This window comes from Lates calcarifer, unplaced genomic scaffold (assembly GCF_001640805.2).
Source record: "Lates calcarifer isolate ASB-BC8 unplaced genomic scaffold, TLL_Latcal_v3 _unitig_1092_quiver_764, whole genome shotgun sequence".
NCBI lineage: Eukaryota > Metazoa > Chordata > Actinopteri > Centropomidae > Lates > Lates calcarifer.
Window position 1 is genome coordinate 19,679 of NW_026115281.1, and position 17,302 is coordinate 36,980.

The following is a 17,302-nucleotide window of genomic DNA, read 5'->3' on the forward strand; positions in this document are numbered from 1 at the left end:
TTCCCGCTCAGCTGCGCAGACTCAGTACGGTCAGAGTTAATTTATAGTAGTTAATCAGTTTATTCATCAAAGCAGCGAATCATCGCGTCATCACGTGACTTCAAAATAATTTCACATTTAACTCAAGATTTTACCGCGAAGAACTGAGTGTTTAGGTTCCTGTTGATCAGTTTAGAACTTTAGTATTGTATTGATTCATTACTTCAGGGTAGTTGTGTTGAATGAATCAGATAAAACCTTGTACAGAGTAAATTTATTGGAACCTTACTGACACTGTAACATCCTGTAAATCACAGACTGGATTAGCTACGAGAGCTTTATTGAATTCTATGCGTTTTTTTATTTGTCCTGTTTCTGTTAAAGATGTGTTTTTATTAATCATCTGCTAAACATTGTTGTAAATCAAGCACTCCCAGCCTGACCCCCAAACTCCCCAGATCCCAATCAGATCCAGTATCTGTGCCAATCCTCCACCTGGTGTTGCAGTGTTTGTGCTTTAGTTTCTATTTGTTGCTGATTCACAGTCGGGTGATAAATTAACAGAAAAATCAACATTAAGTTTCTCAGTAAGACGTTGATTCATCACGTAAAGTCAGAACAGCTTCAATGATCTTTGTCCTGATGGAAACAACATTTTTCCAAAAGATGAAACCTGCAGATGTTTAACTGGGATGAGATCTGGAGTAAGTAACGCAGTAGAGTTTAGTTTTTAAAAAAGAAAAATGCAGCAGAGATCAGTAACTTAATGCAGACTCTGATAAAAATAAAAAAAAAACAGTTTGGTTTAAAAAAAAAAACAAACAAACAGAAAACACAGTAAAGTTCATTGAAAAAAACACTAGAGTTCAGTAAAGAAAGGATCGGATTTATTTGAGGCTCTATTTTCTCTTCAAAATCAAATCAACCAAAATAAAGAGATGGAGCTGACGCAGTGTTTTATTCATTTCTTTTACTTAAAAAGTAGAAATCTGACTTCAGATCAGAGATAAACTGTGTTGACTTTAAATTCTAGTCTGAACTTCTCACCTGTTGTGTGTCTGTCTCATACTGTGTGTGTGTGTGTGTGTTAGAAGTAGCTCTGCAGTGGTTCTCCCAGGATGTTCTCCATCTCCTGAACGACTCTCTGGACCTGCTGCTCCACCTCCTCACACTCGTCTGAAAAACAAACACACACTCGTCACACACACACACCTTAACCAGTCTGAGCTCACAGGTACAGGTGTGACACACTGACACCTGTATCCTCTCTGTCTGTCTTCATCATAGATTATATGATAAAAAACAAAAAGGAATAATGTGAATACAGTGTGGTGTGTGTGTGGTGTGTGTGTGTGTGTGTGTCCTCACCCTCCATCAGCTCAGCCAGGAAGGGGATGGTCTCTGGCAGCAGCACCATGTAGTTTTCCTTCAGCTTCGACGCCAACTCCATCAACATCAACAGAGAGGAGAAACGCACCTGAGGAGGAGGAGGAGGAGGAGGAGGAGAGGAGGAGGAGAGGAGGAGGAGGAGGAGGAGAGAGGGAGGGGGGGGGAGGAGGAGGGGAGGAGGAGGAGGAGGAGGAGGAGGAGAGGAGAGGATCAGTTACAGTTTTTAAATGAATTTCTTAATAATGTTCGTTAGCTAGTTTAGCTCCTTCTTCATGTGTTTAGTAATCAAAACTCATCAGCTGCAGACATTTCCTCTTGGCAAAGTTGGACCCAGAAACAGCTCAGTGACGTTGACCTTTGACCTTTGACCACCAAATCCTAATCAGTTCATCCTTGACTCCACGTGAACGTCTGTGCCAAGTCTGAAGAAATTCCCTCAAGGTGTTTATTATGCAGTCGAGGGTCACAAAGCCCCGCCCCCTCAGGTGTTCAGGTGTTCTCACCTTGGCGTCGGTGTGCCTGGTCTTCAGGAGGATCTGGTAGTTGAGGGTTTTCGACTGAGAGTCGTCAGCCAGAGCCACAGAGAATTGACCCACGCAGGGAACCAGGTGCTGGGTCACCCTCTGTTGGTACACCTGTTCTCCACCTGCCAGGTTCTCCACCTGTAAACACACACAGGTCACATGTTTACACACCTGTAACTCCGTCATACTGTGAGACCAACCAATCATCTCCACCCTGAGCTGTGACACATTTTTATTTATGAGCTGGAATCCGTGCAGGAAGTGACATCACTGACCTGCGACAGGCTCCACCCTCACCTGAGCTAAACGTCTCACCTGGTCGACGAGCGGGCCCAGCAGGGCGTCGGCTCGCTCTCTGCTCAGGAAGCGCTGAGTGTCGTACAGGAAGATCTTACGGAGACAGTCGAGGATGAACTGAAGCAGCAGAGCGCTCTTCTGTCCGCCGCCGTCCGAGTCGAACAACGACTCGTCTGAGGAGGAAGGAGAGGAGACACTCAGACATCCGCCATCTTTGTTTATTTATTTAGTTTACCTGCCTTCAAAATAAAAGACCAGGACAATAAGAAAAACAGTGACGGCTGGTGAACGACTGCAGACGCTTCCACTGAGTTCCATCAGCAGCAGGAAAACGAGAGAGGAGTTTGTCTGTTTGTTTGTTTGTTTGTTTGTTTGTTTGGGCTAAAGGTTAAAAATTTAACATCCACTGACAAAATCTAATTCTCTGCTGTGAAAGAGCTCCCAGTAAACTATGAGGAAAACAAATAATAAAGGGAAGTAAAATAAAATAGAAGATGATGATAAAACACGTTTAAAAACAACAACCTAATAAAATGAAGTAGAATAAAGTAAACCAAATTCAATTTAAATAAAAATAAAAAAACAGTAGTAGAAAAGAGTATAATAAAATCAAATACAATGAGACAAAATGAAATAAAATACATTTAGTAGCAGAAATATAATAAATCAAAAAATAAAATACAATAAAAATATATTAAAATATAAAGTAAAGTAATCAAAATAAAACACAAAATATTAAAATGAAATAAAATTAAGTTAAATTAAGAAGGAAAAAAGTGAAGACTATAATAACATCAAAGTAGAAAAAACGTTAAGATAAAACATTTTTAAGTTTAAATAAACTAACAGCATATGAAAGTAAACTTTAATTAAATGAAATAAAACTCAGAAACCCATTAAATGAAACTGTGTAAATAAAATATCTGGCGTTAGCATCTCACCGGTCTTGGAGCTGTTGGTCTGTCGCAGCAGGTCTGAAAACGGTTTCACCAGGTTTCCTGCGAACAGGACGAACAGACCTTTGAGCCGCTCGGCGATGCAGTCGCACAGACGGTAAAACGTCAACAGACGGTCTTTACTGCCTGATTTACTCCAGTCAAACAGCTGCAGGACAAACAGAAACAGGAACGTTAACAACACAAGAACAAATGATCAGATTGAGATTGATGACGGAGAGAAACTGGTGTCGTCACCTTGAAGAAGAGCGGTCTGAACGTGACCTCGGACAGCTTCATCACCATGGTGATCAGACAGTCGATCACAGAGCCCTCCACCTCCGACGTCTTCTCCAGATCACCCTGAGGACGACAGGCGATACACTTTAGAATATTTATATATGTTGCCTCAGCATCGCCCCCTGTGGAACGAGTTCAGTATTTGGATTGCAGCCGGATTCAGTTTTGGCGGGAAACAGACCTGGCAGTGTTCGGCGCGGAAGTCAAGAGCGGTGAGGAAGAAAGAGGTGAGCTCTGATTGGTGGAAGCTGAGCTGATCCTTCTCCATGTGAGCAACGTGCTCCTTCAGGATGCTCATCAGCGCCCCCAGCTGACCCTGCAGGAGAACCGTCCGTCACTGAGGATCAGGTTTAACAAACTCTGACTCTAAACCCTGAAGTCTGAGTCAACCAATCCTGAGCTAACTGTCTGTAAGCCGAATGACATTTAGCCAGCTAATTAACTAAATTTAGCTAATGCACTAATGTTAGCTAGCTAGTTAGCTAGGCTTGCTCGCAGTGCTTAATTTGTAAATCAGGAGGTCCTGGATAACAGAGAGGGTGCGGTTCTGTGGGTCAGGAGTAGCTAGCTAGCTGACAGTGCTAAAGTTGTCACAACAAGTTGCTTTCGGTGTCTGGGATTAAAATAACTACTTCATCTCACCCACCTTCTTATCCACAACCAGGTTGCTGTAGCACTTGGTGAGGGTGGGCAGTAGGACCCTGGGGGGCAGCTGAGTGGCCAGGGTGCTCCTGAGGGAGGCGAGACGAGCAGAGAGCTGGGCGGAGGAGGTGGAGGAGAGGGAGGTCTCCACCAGCCGAGTCAGCCGACACACCTGCGGGAACAGGGGAGTGTTAATGTGATGCTGAGGAGAGAAACACCTGCACACTCCAGGTGTGTTACTGTCACCTGTAAGGTGGTGTCCTGCAGGTAGGGGCTGATGAAGTGCGGCAGCGTCTCTGTGACTCTGTGGAGGGCAGTGACAGCGCTCAGCAGGTAAATCTCATTGGTCAGGAGCTCCTTCCTGTTTGTCAGCGTGTGCAGCACCGCCGGCATCAACCTACAGGAAAACAACACAAACCACATCAGTTCAGGCAGCTCCTCACCAGACTCCATTAACAAAAACAGAGATTTAACCAGGAGCTGCTGGAATACCACTGCCTCCATCTGTTAGTGTGTCTGTGTTACTGTGTGACTTTCAGTGGTGGAAGAAGTAATCAGATACTTTACTGAAGTAAAAGTACCACACAGTAACACAAACACACTAACAGATGGAGGCAGTGGTATTCCAGTAAAATCCCTGTTTTTGCCAATGGAGTCTGGTGCTGATATAGAGATGTTTCTGGTTAAACGGGATTGTTCTGTCATTGAAGTCTGTTTAAACGTGTCAGTGTTTGGACCTGGGTAACTGTGGGATGGCGAGGGCCTTGAGCGCTCCGACCACCTCGGCGATGCAGAGCAGAGCGCTGCCCGTCACGTTCTTCTCCTCCTCCGTCGCCATGACGATCTCCACCGCCCGCAGCAGGACGGGGACGAACTCCTCCTGGTGGTCAGAGCCAAAACTGCGACAGAGCAGTTTGAGGCTGTAGAGCGCCGTCTGACGGTTGATGGCTTGCTCCGCCTCCTTCTCCTCCTCCTCCATCACCTTACTGCGACCTTTACCCACGATGCTCAGCAGGTCTCCGGTCAGCTGTAAGAGCACGGTGACCTGGGAAAGAGACGGGGAGCCAGTTAATTCACATGACAGCTGAAAACTGAAAAAAACTGACTACAGTTATCACCTCATGCGTGCATGTTAGCATGTTAGCAAGAGCTGAAATCGTTTTATCACCTGTTGATCGTCCCACTGCGTCCTGTGCTGCAGTTTGTTGTTGAGCAGCTCCATGGCTTTTCTCCTGACCGACGCCAGCTGATTCTTCATCAGACCTCTCATCACTGTGATGAAGGTATCCGTGGGCAACAAGGCGTTCACCTGGGCAACAGGTAAGGCCGAGGTAAGAATGTGTTTGACACCGTGTTTAATCTTCAAACTATATTTAAACTGATCAAACCTTATCCAGAACATCGTAGGTTTTGTTGAGCAGAACTCTCCAGAACTTGGCGGTGGGTTTGTCGGCGTTCTCCTCTACGCAGCGAGCCACGCTGTGGATGTAGTGCAGGATTTCCTCCAACAGCCTGAAACAGACACCGACCGTTCACCTGCTTCTTCACCTGAGACAAACTCACCTTATTTTTTTTATTCTGCAGGAACAGAACTCACCTCTGCTGCAGCTGCTGCAGAGATTCATCCAGGACGTCGCCACCGTCTGCAACCTGGAGCACAGTCAGCCGCTTAGTTAGCAAGTGCAACCAACAACCTGCTGTTTCAAACTTCAATAATTAGCAGGTTAATAATCTCTTCATCTGAACAACATGGACAACGTCCTCGATGTGCTCAGAAAAAAAACAAATCTACAAATTCATAAGAACGGGACAAATTAAATGTCCTGATAAAGATCATGTAATACATAAGTTCGACTGTGGAGTCGTAACTAAAACCGTTTATTTATTTCATCATTTAATCTGAAAACATTAGCTCCAGTCTGTTGTTTTCCTGTCGTTCTCTGTGATCAGATCTTCTCTTTGTCACGTCTTTCTTTGTAAACCAATAAAAACCATCGCCCACCTTCCCGATGAAGCCGGCCGAGCCGAGCAGCTGAGCCATGAAGGAGACGGACAGGAACTTGAAGTGTCTCAGCTCTTTGCTGCTGTGAGCCTCCACACTGAAGATCAGCTCCTCCACCTTCTCCTCCTCCTCCTCCTCCTTCTTCCTGGCTCCTCGCCGGCCGACCAAGCGTTTCACCGGAGCTGCAGAGAACGGAGAAGGAGAGAGAGTTTTATTTTAAAGGTCTGCTGATTAATTAAGTCAACAGAAAGTCGTTTTTCTGACGTCTCACCGTCGTCTTTGTCGTCTGGCAGCTGCAGCAGGAAGTTGAGGATGTTGATGAGCGAGGTGAGCTGGTCGGTCACCTCGAACTGACAGCACAGAGAAATCCAGAAGTCTACGTCTCTCTCCAGAGCTGCATCCTGAACAAACACGAGCACAGGAGGGTTTATTGATATATTGATCAGAGAAACAAACAAACAGCCGCTCTCCACGTCCTGATCCTCACAGAGAAACATCGACTTTTAACATCAAACAGTTTTTACTGGTTTTAATCAGCTGCTCTGTTTGTTTTAGAGGAGGAGAGCTCTGAGGAGGATTCAGCTCCTGAACCATCAGCACTGAAGGAACCTGTTTATATTCTGAGCACAGGTGTCTCACCTTCTCACTCACGGAGCTGCCGGAGTGCGCCGTGTGCAGCTTGAACAGGAGGAGCATTAGGACCCAGAGGAAGCGGGCGGGGCCCAGCGTGGTCATCAGCTGGGTGAGGACAGGAAGCCGCCGGTGGTCGGGAACGTGAGGCAGAGCGTCTGCGAACACGTGCACGATCCTCGTCACCACGGCGTGCACGTGAGCCGAGGACTGACCATCAGGGAGTTGATGGGCCTGAGGAGGAGGAGGAGTTCAGAAAAAACACTGAAGCCAAACTAACCTCTGTGACGATGAGGACTTACCTTGATGAGCGCAGGTACGACCATCTGAACCGTCTGGTCGATGACTCTGAAGCTGTAAACGTCGTCCAGACGCAGGATGTTCGCTCCCATGAAGGTGAAGATGGGCATGATGTTGTGGAGGACTTTCTCCTGGAGGAGGACAAGGAGGAGACTCAGGTCAGTTTAAACTCTAACTCCTCTAACCTGCTCCTCGGGTGGAGGTGGCACTCACAGGGAAGATGGAGGCGACGGAGCCGAGCAGCAGCAGGGCGTGGTGGTGGGTCTGCGGCATGTCAGGACGCTCTGATGCACTGAACCACGAGCTCCACACTGAACTTATCCTCATCCAGGACGTCTGCACGGACACAATGAGAGAGGGAAGTCTGGATTTAAAGAAAGATCTGGAAACAGAAGCTGTGACAGATTCGTTAAATTCCTGAAAACAGGAGGCTGAGTTGCGTGGTCCGACCTACCGGGCGGCACCGGTCCTCCATCAGGAGACAGCTTGTGGCAGACATTGAGCAGACAGCTGAGCAGCAGCTGTTTGGTGTACTCCATGTTGGTTTGATCGCCTGAGCTCGGCTCCAAACTCCTGAGAACAGAAACCACATCAGTCTGAGACCGGACTCAACTCGTCTGAGGGAACAAACGTTTCCCACCGACGCCTGGCTGTACCTGGAGAGCAGGGAGAACAGAACCGGCACCAACATCTGGGCTCTCTTCAGCTTCTTCTTGTGCTGCAGCAGCTCCAGGATCAGAGTGACTCTCTGCCACGGCACAGCGCCCCCCTCTGGACCGGCCTCACCACTGTCCTGAGGTTTCCTAACCAGGGAAAACAAATCTTTATTCCTGAAGCTGAAATTACAGGACGTCATTACAACGTTAGCTTACATTAGCTTGTCACGCTAAGAGCAAGAAAAGCTCCTACAAACATTGTAAGTCTGTGAAGTCACCTCTGTGTGATTTTGCTCCTGCGGGTCTGCTGCACCGTCACACTGACTTTGGGTTTCTCCGGTGGAGCGAGCTCATTAGCCACCAGCTGACCGTCGACTGCGATCTGATGAAGAGAAGAAAGGTGTGAATCAAACCTGCATCCTGAGTCGTTCAGAAGCAAATATTTGACTATTTTGCTTAAAAAACGACTAAATCCACGACTCAGTTATCAAAATTCATTGACTGATTCCCTTTGATTCATGGACGAACTTCCGGATCAAAACTTCACACAGTATGAAGGTATTCCTCTTTCCTCACCCCTTTGAAGACGCTGCTGATGGTGTTGGCCACCTGAGGACTCTTGCTCTCCACCAGCAGGTCGAACATCACCGACAGCAGCTTCTGCTGCACCTTCTCGTCTCCGAGGACCGAGAAGAACGGCTTCGTGATCTGCAGAGGAGGAGCGACGATGAAGAGACGAGTCAGAGACGGAACGTGAGGAGGAGTCTACAGATACACCTCTAATAAGAAATGTCAACACAGAAAAACATCTCTTCATTTCACTTCTTCTCCTAATATTACCTAATATCCCAGGTTTTAATCCAGGTTTTAACACTAGTTGCTTCAGGTTCTTATAACAGTATATCCCAGGCTTTTCCATAAGCATTGAAACATTTTCAGGTTTCATCCTTTTAAACCTGGTTTCATGCCTTTATATCCTGGTATTTACACAGTCTTAACCCTGTCTTTTAACCCTGGGTCCAGGTAATCCTGACCTGTTCCAGAGCGACGATCTGGCAGCTGGGTATGTCCGGGTGCGGCTGGGACGAGGTCCTCAGAGCTCTGACGAACAGATCCAGACAGTTCTGGTCCTGGGCCAGCAGGGGAGCCGACGTCTCGTTGTACTTCCCCAGGACGAGGTGCATCAGCTGGACCTCGGCCCGCAGCAGGGTCGGGGTGTCGGGGCCGCTCTGTTCCAGGAACCGATCGAGAACAGGAAGCAGGGCGGACAGGACGGACTGAGGGCAGGACAGCTGTTAGAGGTTGTTTCCTGTTTGTTTTCTTTTAGCCATACAGGTGCGTTCCTGCTCTTACCTGGTCGTTGACGTTGCTCAGCGCCCTCAGCAGGGTGGCGGCGGTGTAGGACGGACAGCAAGGCGTCTGGATGGTCTGCAGAAGCTGCTGCATCGACATCTGCAGCTTCTTCTGCTGCGTCTTCACTTTAGTGGACGAACACTCGTCATGAAAGACGCCCAGAGCCTGCAAGGTTCACAGCAACAGTCAGAACCTACAGTCCAGTCATCAAATAAACAACACACAACGCTAAAACCCTCTCACCGAGCTCAGGTACGAGGGGTCGGCGACGATCTCCTCTGAGGTTCTCAGAAGCCTCTCTGTGATTGGCTGGAGGGGAGAGGCGTCGGCTCCTGACAGGCTCTGCAGAGCGCCGAGGGCCGCCCTCCTGACCTCACGAACCGGAGAGCTGAGGCAACACAGCAGGGACGGGACCACTGACGCACAAAGACACACAGTGACAGTTTTCTTCCATTTTACCAACACAAAAGCTCAGTTCAGACCAGTTTGACTGTCGCCTGAACGAGAGGCTGCAGACAGGACTTCCTCTCCTTACCTGGCGAGTCCGGCGGCTGCCAGCTCCTTCAGCACGGCGGCGGGCTGGACGCTGAGCAGAGCTCGGCCCACGTACAGGGCCTGAGTCTGCAGCACGGCGCCGATCTTCACGTCCAGCTGGTCGCCGTGGTTACTGCCGTATCCCCACAGCACGCACAGAAACCTGAAGAGCATCGCCGGCTCGCACAGGTGGACCTGACAGAGAGAGTTTGTTAAACTCGAGCTGTCAGATTTCACAACAGGTTAAAGATCTCCAGGTGTCTGTTTCATACCTGGATGAGGAGCTTCATCAGCTCTCTGAAGCTGCCGGCCGCCGGCCCGTCTCCGGCGCCACTGATGACAACACTGAAGAGGCGGCAGATCAATCCCAGGTAACAGCAGGTGTTCGTGTCCATCTTCTCCGGGTTCCACCACACCTCACCTGACAGGACAGACGTCATCAGATACACTGATCCCGGAAAACCACCTCCAGACCCCCAGGAGGATTCCTTACCTTTGAAGGAGGCGTCGTGACACCTGAGAGACGAGATGAAGTCTCTGAGCAGAGAGATCAGAACGAAGCTGTATTCTCTGTCCAGACGTTCACCTGGCCGCTGCCCACACCTGCTCAGGTACAGAGTCAGAGCCTCAGAGAAGGAGAAGGCGACGGTCATGTGACACTCAGCTTCCTGTTGAAAAAAAAATCAAATAACATCCTTTTTGTTCAAGCAAAAAGCCATTTTATCAATACCAGACTCCATTGACAGAAACAGGGATTTAACCAGGAGCTGCTGGAATACCACTGCCTCCATCTGTCAGTGTGTCTGTGTTACTGTGTGGTACTTTTACTTCTAAAGTATCTGATTACTTCTTCCACCACTGAAAGTCACACAGTAACACAAACACACTAACAGATGGAGGCAGTGGTATTCCAGCAGCTCCTGGTTAAATCCCTGTTCTGTCAATAGAGTCTGGTATAGTGATATATAGAGATGTTTCTGGTGGTTTCTGTACCTGGACATCGGCATCCCTGGTGACCTCCAGCAGGGGGGCCTCCAGCACCATGTAGACCCTCTGGGCGGTGAGCAGGTGCTGGGTCTCGGTCAGCTCACCCAGGCCGAGCAGCAGAGTCTGGGTCAGCACCAGGCGGGACGCCCTCTCTCTGAGGCCAGAGCCCTTCTGCTGCTCCACCAACAGAGCCAGCTTCTCCAACTGAAGAACCAAAACACAGGAAGTTATCTACTGCTGATCTCAGGTCAGCTCTGGAGCCTGAAATTATTTTAAAATAAACTCACAGCGTCTCGTTTGGCGAAGTGCTCCATGTTCGCCAGGTTCTTGGTCAGCGTGGAGACGAGACGCTGGTTCACCAAACCGACGAAGCCGGGTTCAGAGCTCCTCTTCATCACGTCGTCCAGCTCTGTGAGGACACAACAAGCAAATTAAAACACGTCAGCAGGCTTTTATTGTGAAAAGCAGCCGCAGGAAATGCCTACCTTGAGCCCAGTTGAAGGTGAGGGGGTGCTGGGCGAGGACGGAGGACCGGGCGATGCAGGAGGCGAGGCCGAGCTGGGCCGAGTCTGGCCCGGTGGCGGTGATCACAAGGAAGAGCAGCAGCCTCCAGCCCGTTCTCTGAGCCCGTTCGACATCCCCCTTTCCCAGCCGCGGGTCGGACAGTAAACGCACCGCCTCCTTCAGCACTGGCAGCCTGAGGCGAAACAACACAGAGCTCAGATTTACTGTAGGTACATGAAGTTATCATCTACACACCAGTTACCATCACCACTGAAGACGAGCAGAATGCTGACTGAGATCTGTTTACTTCACTGACCAGCGCTCAGCGTCCGACAGATCCACTCTGTGCAGCAGCGACAGTAAACACAACACGGTGTCTTCAGGGTCCAAAACATCAAACAACACCTGAAACAAACAGAACAAACGTCACACGCCATCACACACGTCTGATTCAAACCAGTCGACTCCACCGCTCTGACCGACACTGACCTCCAGGACTCTGAGAGCGGCGGCCACGACCTCCGCCACGTCGTCCCTCAGACGGTCCATGACGGCATCTTTCAGGAAGGTCTCGTCCAGACTCTGCTGCTGCTGGGACGACACGTGGGCATGAGGACTTGGACCAGGCTGTCCGGAGGTGAGGACGCCCATCAAGTGCTCCACGGCCGAGACTCGGACCGACGGCTGAGGGTGTTTCAGACTGAGGAGCAGCGACGTGTCCGAGTCGCCCAGAATCTACAGACGGAAACACAGACGGTCAAACGCTGCAGGAACCAAACGAGTCCAAGTTAATGTCTAACAGAGTGCAGAGTGTACCTGGTATTTTCCGCTGCTCATGGACAGAGACAGAAACTGGTGGAACAGATGTTTCTGCTCGGAGCTGCTGAGGTCGGTCACATGACCTGAGAGGACGGCGTCCAGAGCTCCACAGTATCTGACCGAGGAGACACACAGTTCAAAACAGTCTGTCTGAGGGCTGCAAACTGACAGGAACTTTGGAAATGATCCATGGGAACTAACAGGAATTAACAGGAACATATGGGAATAAACTGTTTCACATTCTGTGTGAAAGATCAGAACAAAAATCGCTCAGTGTGAAAAGAGCTTTAGTTTTGTGGTTTGGTCGTTTTAAGACGAATCTGAGTCGAATCAGAGACTCGACCGAAGCATCGAATAGTCGAGTTTTAGGAGGAAACTCTAGATAGAACATAATTTAATATGAGGATAACTTCTATCTTATCCAACCATAAGAAGATGGTGGACACGCGGCAGACTCAGTCAGACTCAGTCAGACTCAGTCAGACTCACCTGGACTCAAACAGTCGAACCAGAGGCAGCAGACGCCGGTCGAGGTCGGACAGGTTTTCCATCAGAGAGCTCGGTCTGGCTCAGATACTTGTCCAACAGCAAACTACAGGAGGAACACAACAGGTGAGGATGTCAGCAGGTAAAGGACCAGTTCACGTCAGACCACATGGTTCAGTATGAGGACCAGGTGAGTTTACCGGGCCACAGTCTGGTCCAGGCCTTTGGTGAGAGGCACCGACTTCAGGATAGACTCCAACACGCTGAGCTCGTCCGTCTGCGCCTCACCTGAGACAGAAAACAACAGGTGAAGCTCTGATCTCACCTGTGAGGCTGCTGTAGCTTCATGTGGTTCCAGTTCTCACCTGAGGCTGCTGGTGAACACGCTGTGGACCAGGTAAGGCAGCAGGTAACGCAGCAGAGGACTGAACGTCGTGGACCGCCGCCATCGCCTGCAGCGTGGTAACGAGCGCCGGCATCGAGCAGAGGCGGCTGAACGCTCTGAAGGTGAAGACACAGGCAGGTGAGTTAAATCCTCTTCACCACACCTGCATACACACGTCAGGGTGGAGTTTTCCCACCTACCTGGGTCCAGCGGCTCCGTCCTTCTGGTTCTGCAGCAGCACGATGAGGCAGCCTAGACCCTCTTTGGCCAGAACCGGTTCTTTGACCAGAGACTTGCTGATGTGCACGGCGAGGCTGTCGACCAGACTCGCCTCCATCACCACCTTCACCGCCAGCTGGCACACGATCATGTAGGTGGCGGCTTTGTAGTCGGTCAGCGACGACTTCAGACCCTGGAGAGAAAACGGGACGACATCAGGACTGAAAGAGCCTTTGAGCTTTATGTCTAAAACCTAAAGATGTTCAGTTTCTGGTTTCATGTCTGGTTGTTTGTTTAATTCTGAAAAAAACCCAGAACCTCGTGTTCCTCCTCCGAGTCTGAGAGAAAAGGATTTAAACTTCAGCTTCAAACCAGGACGTTAAATGTGATCTGGTGAACAGACGGTGAGCGGCCGACTCACCCTCTGGACGTACGGCAGCAGTTTGGAAATGATGGTGTCTGACACTTTGTCCACGGCGTCCAGGGCGGGGACGATGGTGGAGGCGTAGAAGGAGAAGATCACTCTGAGCTGGGAGCAACTTCCTGAGTGTCCTGAATACGCCTGGAAACAAAGAGAAGAAGATGATTCACATCATATTCTCTTCCCCTTCATCTAAAGGTAAGACCCCGCCCCCTCCAGGTGAGTCTACCTGGATGGATTTGGTGACCAAGGTGCAGATGAAGTCCATGAAGCTCAGGTCTGTGTAGCAGTGAGTGATCAGAGCTCCTCTCGACAGCGGGACACCTGGTTTCTATAAAGACACAACGACAGGTAAAATAAAGAGACGGTGGTAAGTGGTGATCGAGCATGGTGAGGCGTTCAGGGACCGACCTGCAGGCCGTGTAGCCAGTTCCAGCGGTTGGTGGCGTCTTTGACCCTGAGGAGCTGCAGGACTCTGACAAACACGTTGGTGTCGTGGTACGGCAGAGCGCAGGCCAGCAGGCTGTCGGCGTTGTACAGCTGGACGTGGAAACTGAAACAAAAACATGACGTCAGACGAAATCTAAAGTTCGGACAATTTTTTTTTTCAGATACGACAAAGATGAACAGCAAATCATCTCAACTGAGAATCTCTGATCTGCAAATGTTGAATAAAACGACTAAAGAATCGAAGTGTGACCTGTTCGTCTGATGTTAGCGTCTGAAACTTTCAGACATTTACTTGTTGTTAATTGAAATTTTTCCAGAAAATATTTTTTCTGATATTTTATCAAGATATTTCAGACATTTTTATACCATTTAATTTATATTTTCCCAATGTTTTGCTAAGCTTTTTCATTTTTACATCATTTAACTAAAATGTTTCCAATACTTTATTAATATCTTTTGGACACGTTTGGATCTGTGATCGCATGTTTTCATGTTTGATACCAGGCCGTGTTTCTAAAATGTTTCTCCATGACAACAAAAGGATAAAATTGTTTGAATATTGATGATTCAAGCTGAAATTATTAATCAGTTAGCTGATTAGTTGATTGACAGAAAAATAAACTGCCAAATATTCTCTAAAGGAATCAGATCTGCTGCTTTTCTTCATCATATAAGATCATAAATTGAACTAAACGTCGTACCGGTGAAGCAGCCACTCGATGCACTTGTGAGCCGGTTTGAGAAGGAAGTACGGGGAGAGGCGGGTGAGGAAGAGCGAGATGCCGGCGTCCAGCTTCTCATTGACCTCTTTGGACTGGACGCTGCGCTCCAGGGTCAGCGAGGCCCGACTGAACAGAGTGTCCTGGAACTCCAGGAACGCCGGTTCGATTCCCAGCAGCTCCTCCAGCCCTGTGCAGCCTGAAAGACGACGCAAGGAGAGTTAAGTAACTTACAGCTGAAATATATTACTGCCGAATTGAAAAGCAGATCTTCCTTATTAAAAAAAACCCTCAACAGCACCTTAGTGTGGAGCATATTCTTTCTAATGAACAGGGAAACATTAAATCTGCAGTTTTTCCAGTGGAGTTTGGCGCGTGGGCTGAGAGCGACAAAAACCAGGATCTGGTGGAGGAGACTCACCGAGGGCGTAGAAGGTGCTTCTGTCCATGGTCGCAGCATCTTTGGGGTCGAACAGCAGCGAGGCGACCTCTCTGCGAGTCAGCAGGGTCGGGTCGCTCTGAGGCAGCGCGAGCCTCTTCAACTGGTGAGCCAACGACGTCATGACGGCGTTAATCTGACAGACACAAACATCACACAACCACGTTACTCTCACTTCCTCTACAGTTGTGTGTCCGTTTCCCATCATCCAGGTGTGATTGCAGCGATTACATTTTTACATGATTTAAAGAGAAGAAATTCATCAGAAGATTAATAATCATTATCAAAGTTAAAATTCTGATGAATAGAAAGGGATGTTGTTTGATTTCATTTGTTTCATTTTTCTCAATGTGTCCAAGAAAATGATTTTATATAAACACAACTTGTTCAACTGATCAACAAAATAAAAAAATACTTAATAAAATCACCTCAGAGTTAAAGACCCAAACTTTTCACCAAAAATCATCAAACCAAATTCAATTAGTTAAAGTACAGTTTTAAGATTCGTCTGAAAACTTGCTCCCACTGGAATAACGGAGTACTACTAATACTAATATGTAATATATAACTAAATGAACTCATTAGTTTCCCGGTAAAGTTGTCAAGTCAACTTTACTGCTGTTCCCACCATAATAACAACTCATAAAACTCAACGAGCATAGATGAGCAACTTCTGAAATAAATTACCGCCGAATTTAAAAGATCTTTTGATTAATTAAAAAAGTCTCAATACAACTTTTGCGTGGAGCGTTTTCTTTCTAATACACGAGGAAACACTAACTCTGCAGTTTTTCAGGGGAGTTTCGCACTCAAATTCGTTCCAGGGTATAAAATTAGCCAGATAACGGCCAAGACTCTTCTCCTGTATTCTGACTGTAATCCAGAGTAGTAACCGGAGTCAGAGAACACGTTACTTTAACTGTACCAACGTGCACAACTAGTTCATTTTAGATTAACTCGTGAAACTGGTTAGCTTAGTGAATGTTAGCTTCTTCAACTAAATTCTAAAACATCCCCGGGAAAAATAAAATAAATGTCAGCTTCACGTGAACCTAGAGATATTAAAACGCGTTGGACACTTGGACAACACTCAGAGTAGAATAAATGTGAAAAATAAAAACTCTGACCTGTTTTCTGTAACTCTACAAACACGTTGTCGGCACATGAAGCGACCCCGTTAACGGTTCTTCTACTTCCGGTTCACGACAGTTTTGAATTTTAGTATGAGATGCCTCCCCACCGCTCACTTCCGTCTTCGTCCGACGTTGACTTTTTACCGATAAACAAACAAAACGAGCAAATTTAACACACTAAAACGTTCACAGATGATCTGACCGTGTTGTTAATATTAACCCTGTATTTACTTTTAGTTTTACGAGACCTTTTCAGCTCGTTAAAGAAGGATTAAGTGTAATTTCTGAGTCATTTTTGGCCCAACTTGGTTCTCTTGGGAAACACGATAACTGGTGTTTGGTGTAACAGTTTCCAAATGAACTGCATTAATGAATCAAAAGGAAATACAAGCCAAACAAAGGGCTGACAAAAACTGACACCTATGACTCATGTATGATGATAAGGTGTGATCTATCACCAAGACATGTCATCTTTGTTTCCGTTCATTCACTCCTCCCGCCACACGGGGGTGATAATCACCGCTGTCTCTATAAAAACCTGCGCCGCTTTAATGGAAACACGAAGCGACCTCTCTGTTCGGTTTGTTGTCAGTTTGTCGGTTGACGTTTGGAGGATTTATTTCTTTTAAAATATCAGTCGTTAGTGACACGAATTAGATGTTATTATAACGGCGCCAACTGGCCGCTTTTTAAGTGTAAAACAGACCGGGAACTGTGGTTAATACGAGCTTCTGTAGCAGCCGGCAGCAGTTTGTGGTTTACCGCCGGCTGGGAGAGAGAGAGAGCGGCTCGTTGGTAGAGCTGCCGCGGGTGAGTGGTTTGTTTTCGTGTCTCTGCTTCTGCGTTTCTGTCTATATTATTGACGGTCTGAGAGCTAATGCTAACGCTAGCAAGCCGACCGTTCGTTGTTCGTTTTTCGCGCGGCCCCGCCCACCGCTGATTTTCATTGGTCCACCTGCGACGTCACCCGCCTGAGTTCCGCGCTGATTGGCTGGAAGCTGAGAGGCCCTTTAACAGTGTAGTTAAAAGGCTGGCGACACGTGTCCACACACAAACAATGGAAATGAAAACGACTACATCTGTTTATTTCAGCTCCAACAACCCCTGTGTCACCTGAGAAGCAAAACCCAGGGAAAAAAGAGAAGAACCACTTGTTCCATATAAAGTTTAATTATTATTCTGTCGGTTATTGAGGTCAG

The 17,302-nt window shown here is 47.8% G+C and overlaps 1 protein-coding gene across 1 annotated transcript; it reads right to left on the reverse strand.

Moving 5' to 3' along the window:
• Positions 1 to 844: 844 nt before the first annotated feature.
• Positions 845 to 16,188, reverse strand: heatr1 (HEAT repeat containing 1). Its single transcript, XM_018680796.2, is given in 48 exon segments — positions 845 to 1,155; positions 1,348 to 1,456; positions 1,872 to 2,030; positions 2,208 to 2,362; positions 3,131 to 3,293; positions 3,383 to 3,487; positions 3,606 to 3,740; positions 4,071 to 4,238; positions 4,313 to 4,463; positions 4,804 to 5,111; positions 5,235 to 5,375; positions 5,455 to 5,578; positions 5,664 to 5,716; positions 6,069 to 6,250; positions 6,340 to 6,469; positions 6,708 to 6,932; positions 7,001 to 7,129; positions 7,212 to 7,274; positions 7,276 to 7,334; positions 7,453 to 7,571; positions 7,655 to 7,801; positions 7,933 to 8,036; positions 8,231 to 8,362; positions 8,689 to 8,931; positions 9,008 to 9,172; positions 9,251 to 9,423; positions 9,543 to 9,555; positions 9,557 to 9,736; positions 9,814 to 9,962; positions 10,035 to 10,209; positions 10,535 to 10,732; positions 10,816 to 10,937; positions 11,014 to 11,225; positions 11,349 to 11,437; positions 11,522 to 11,767; positions 11,849 to 11,966; positions 12,341 to 12,402; positions 12,404 to 12,443; positions 12,538 to 12,662; positions 12,732 to 12,764; positions 12,766 to 12,838; positions 12,923 to 13,134; positions 13,363 to 13,503; positions 13,592 to 13,693; positions 13,774 to 13,915; positions 14,514 to 14,730; positions 14,953 to 15,106; positions 16,098 to 16,188. Coding segments are annotated over 47 exon segments (6,522 nt in total). The 5' UTR covers positions 15,095 to 15,106; positions 16,098 to 16,188; the 3' UTR covers positions 845 to 1,066.
• Between the last annotated feature and the right edge of the window lie 1,114 nt (positions 16,189 to 17,302).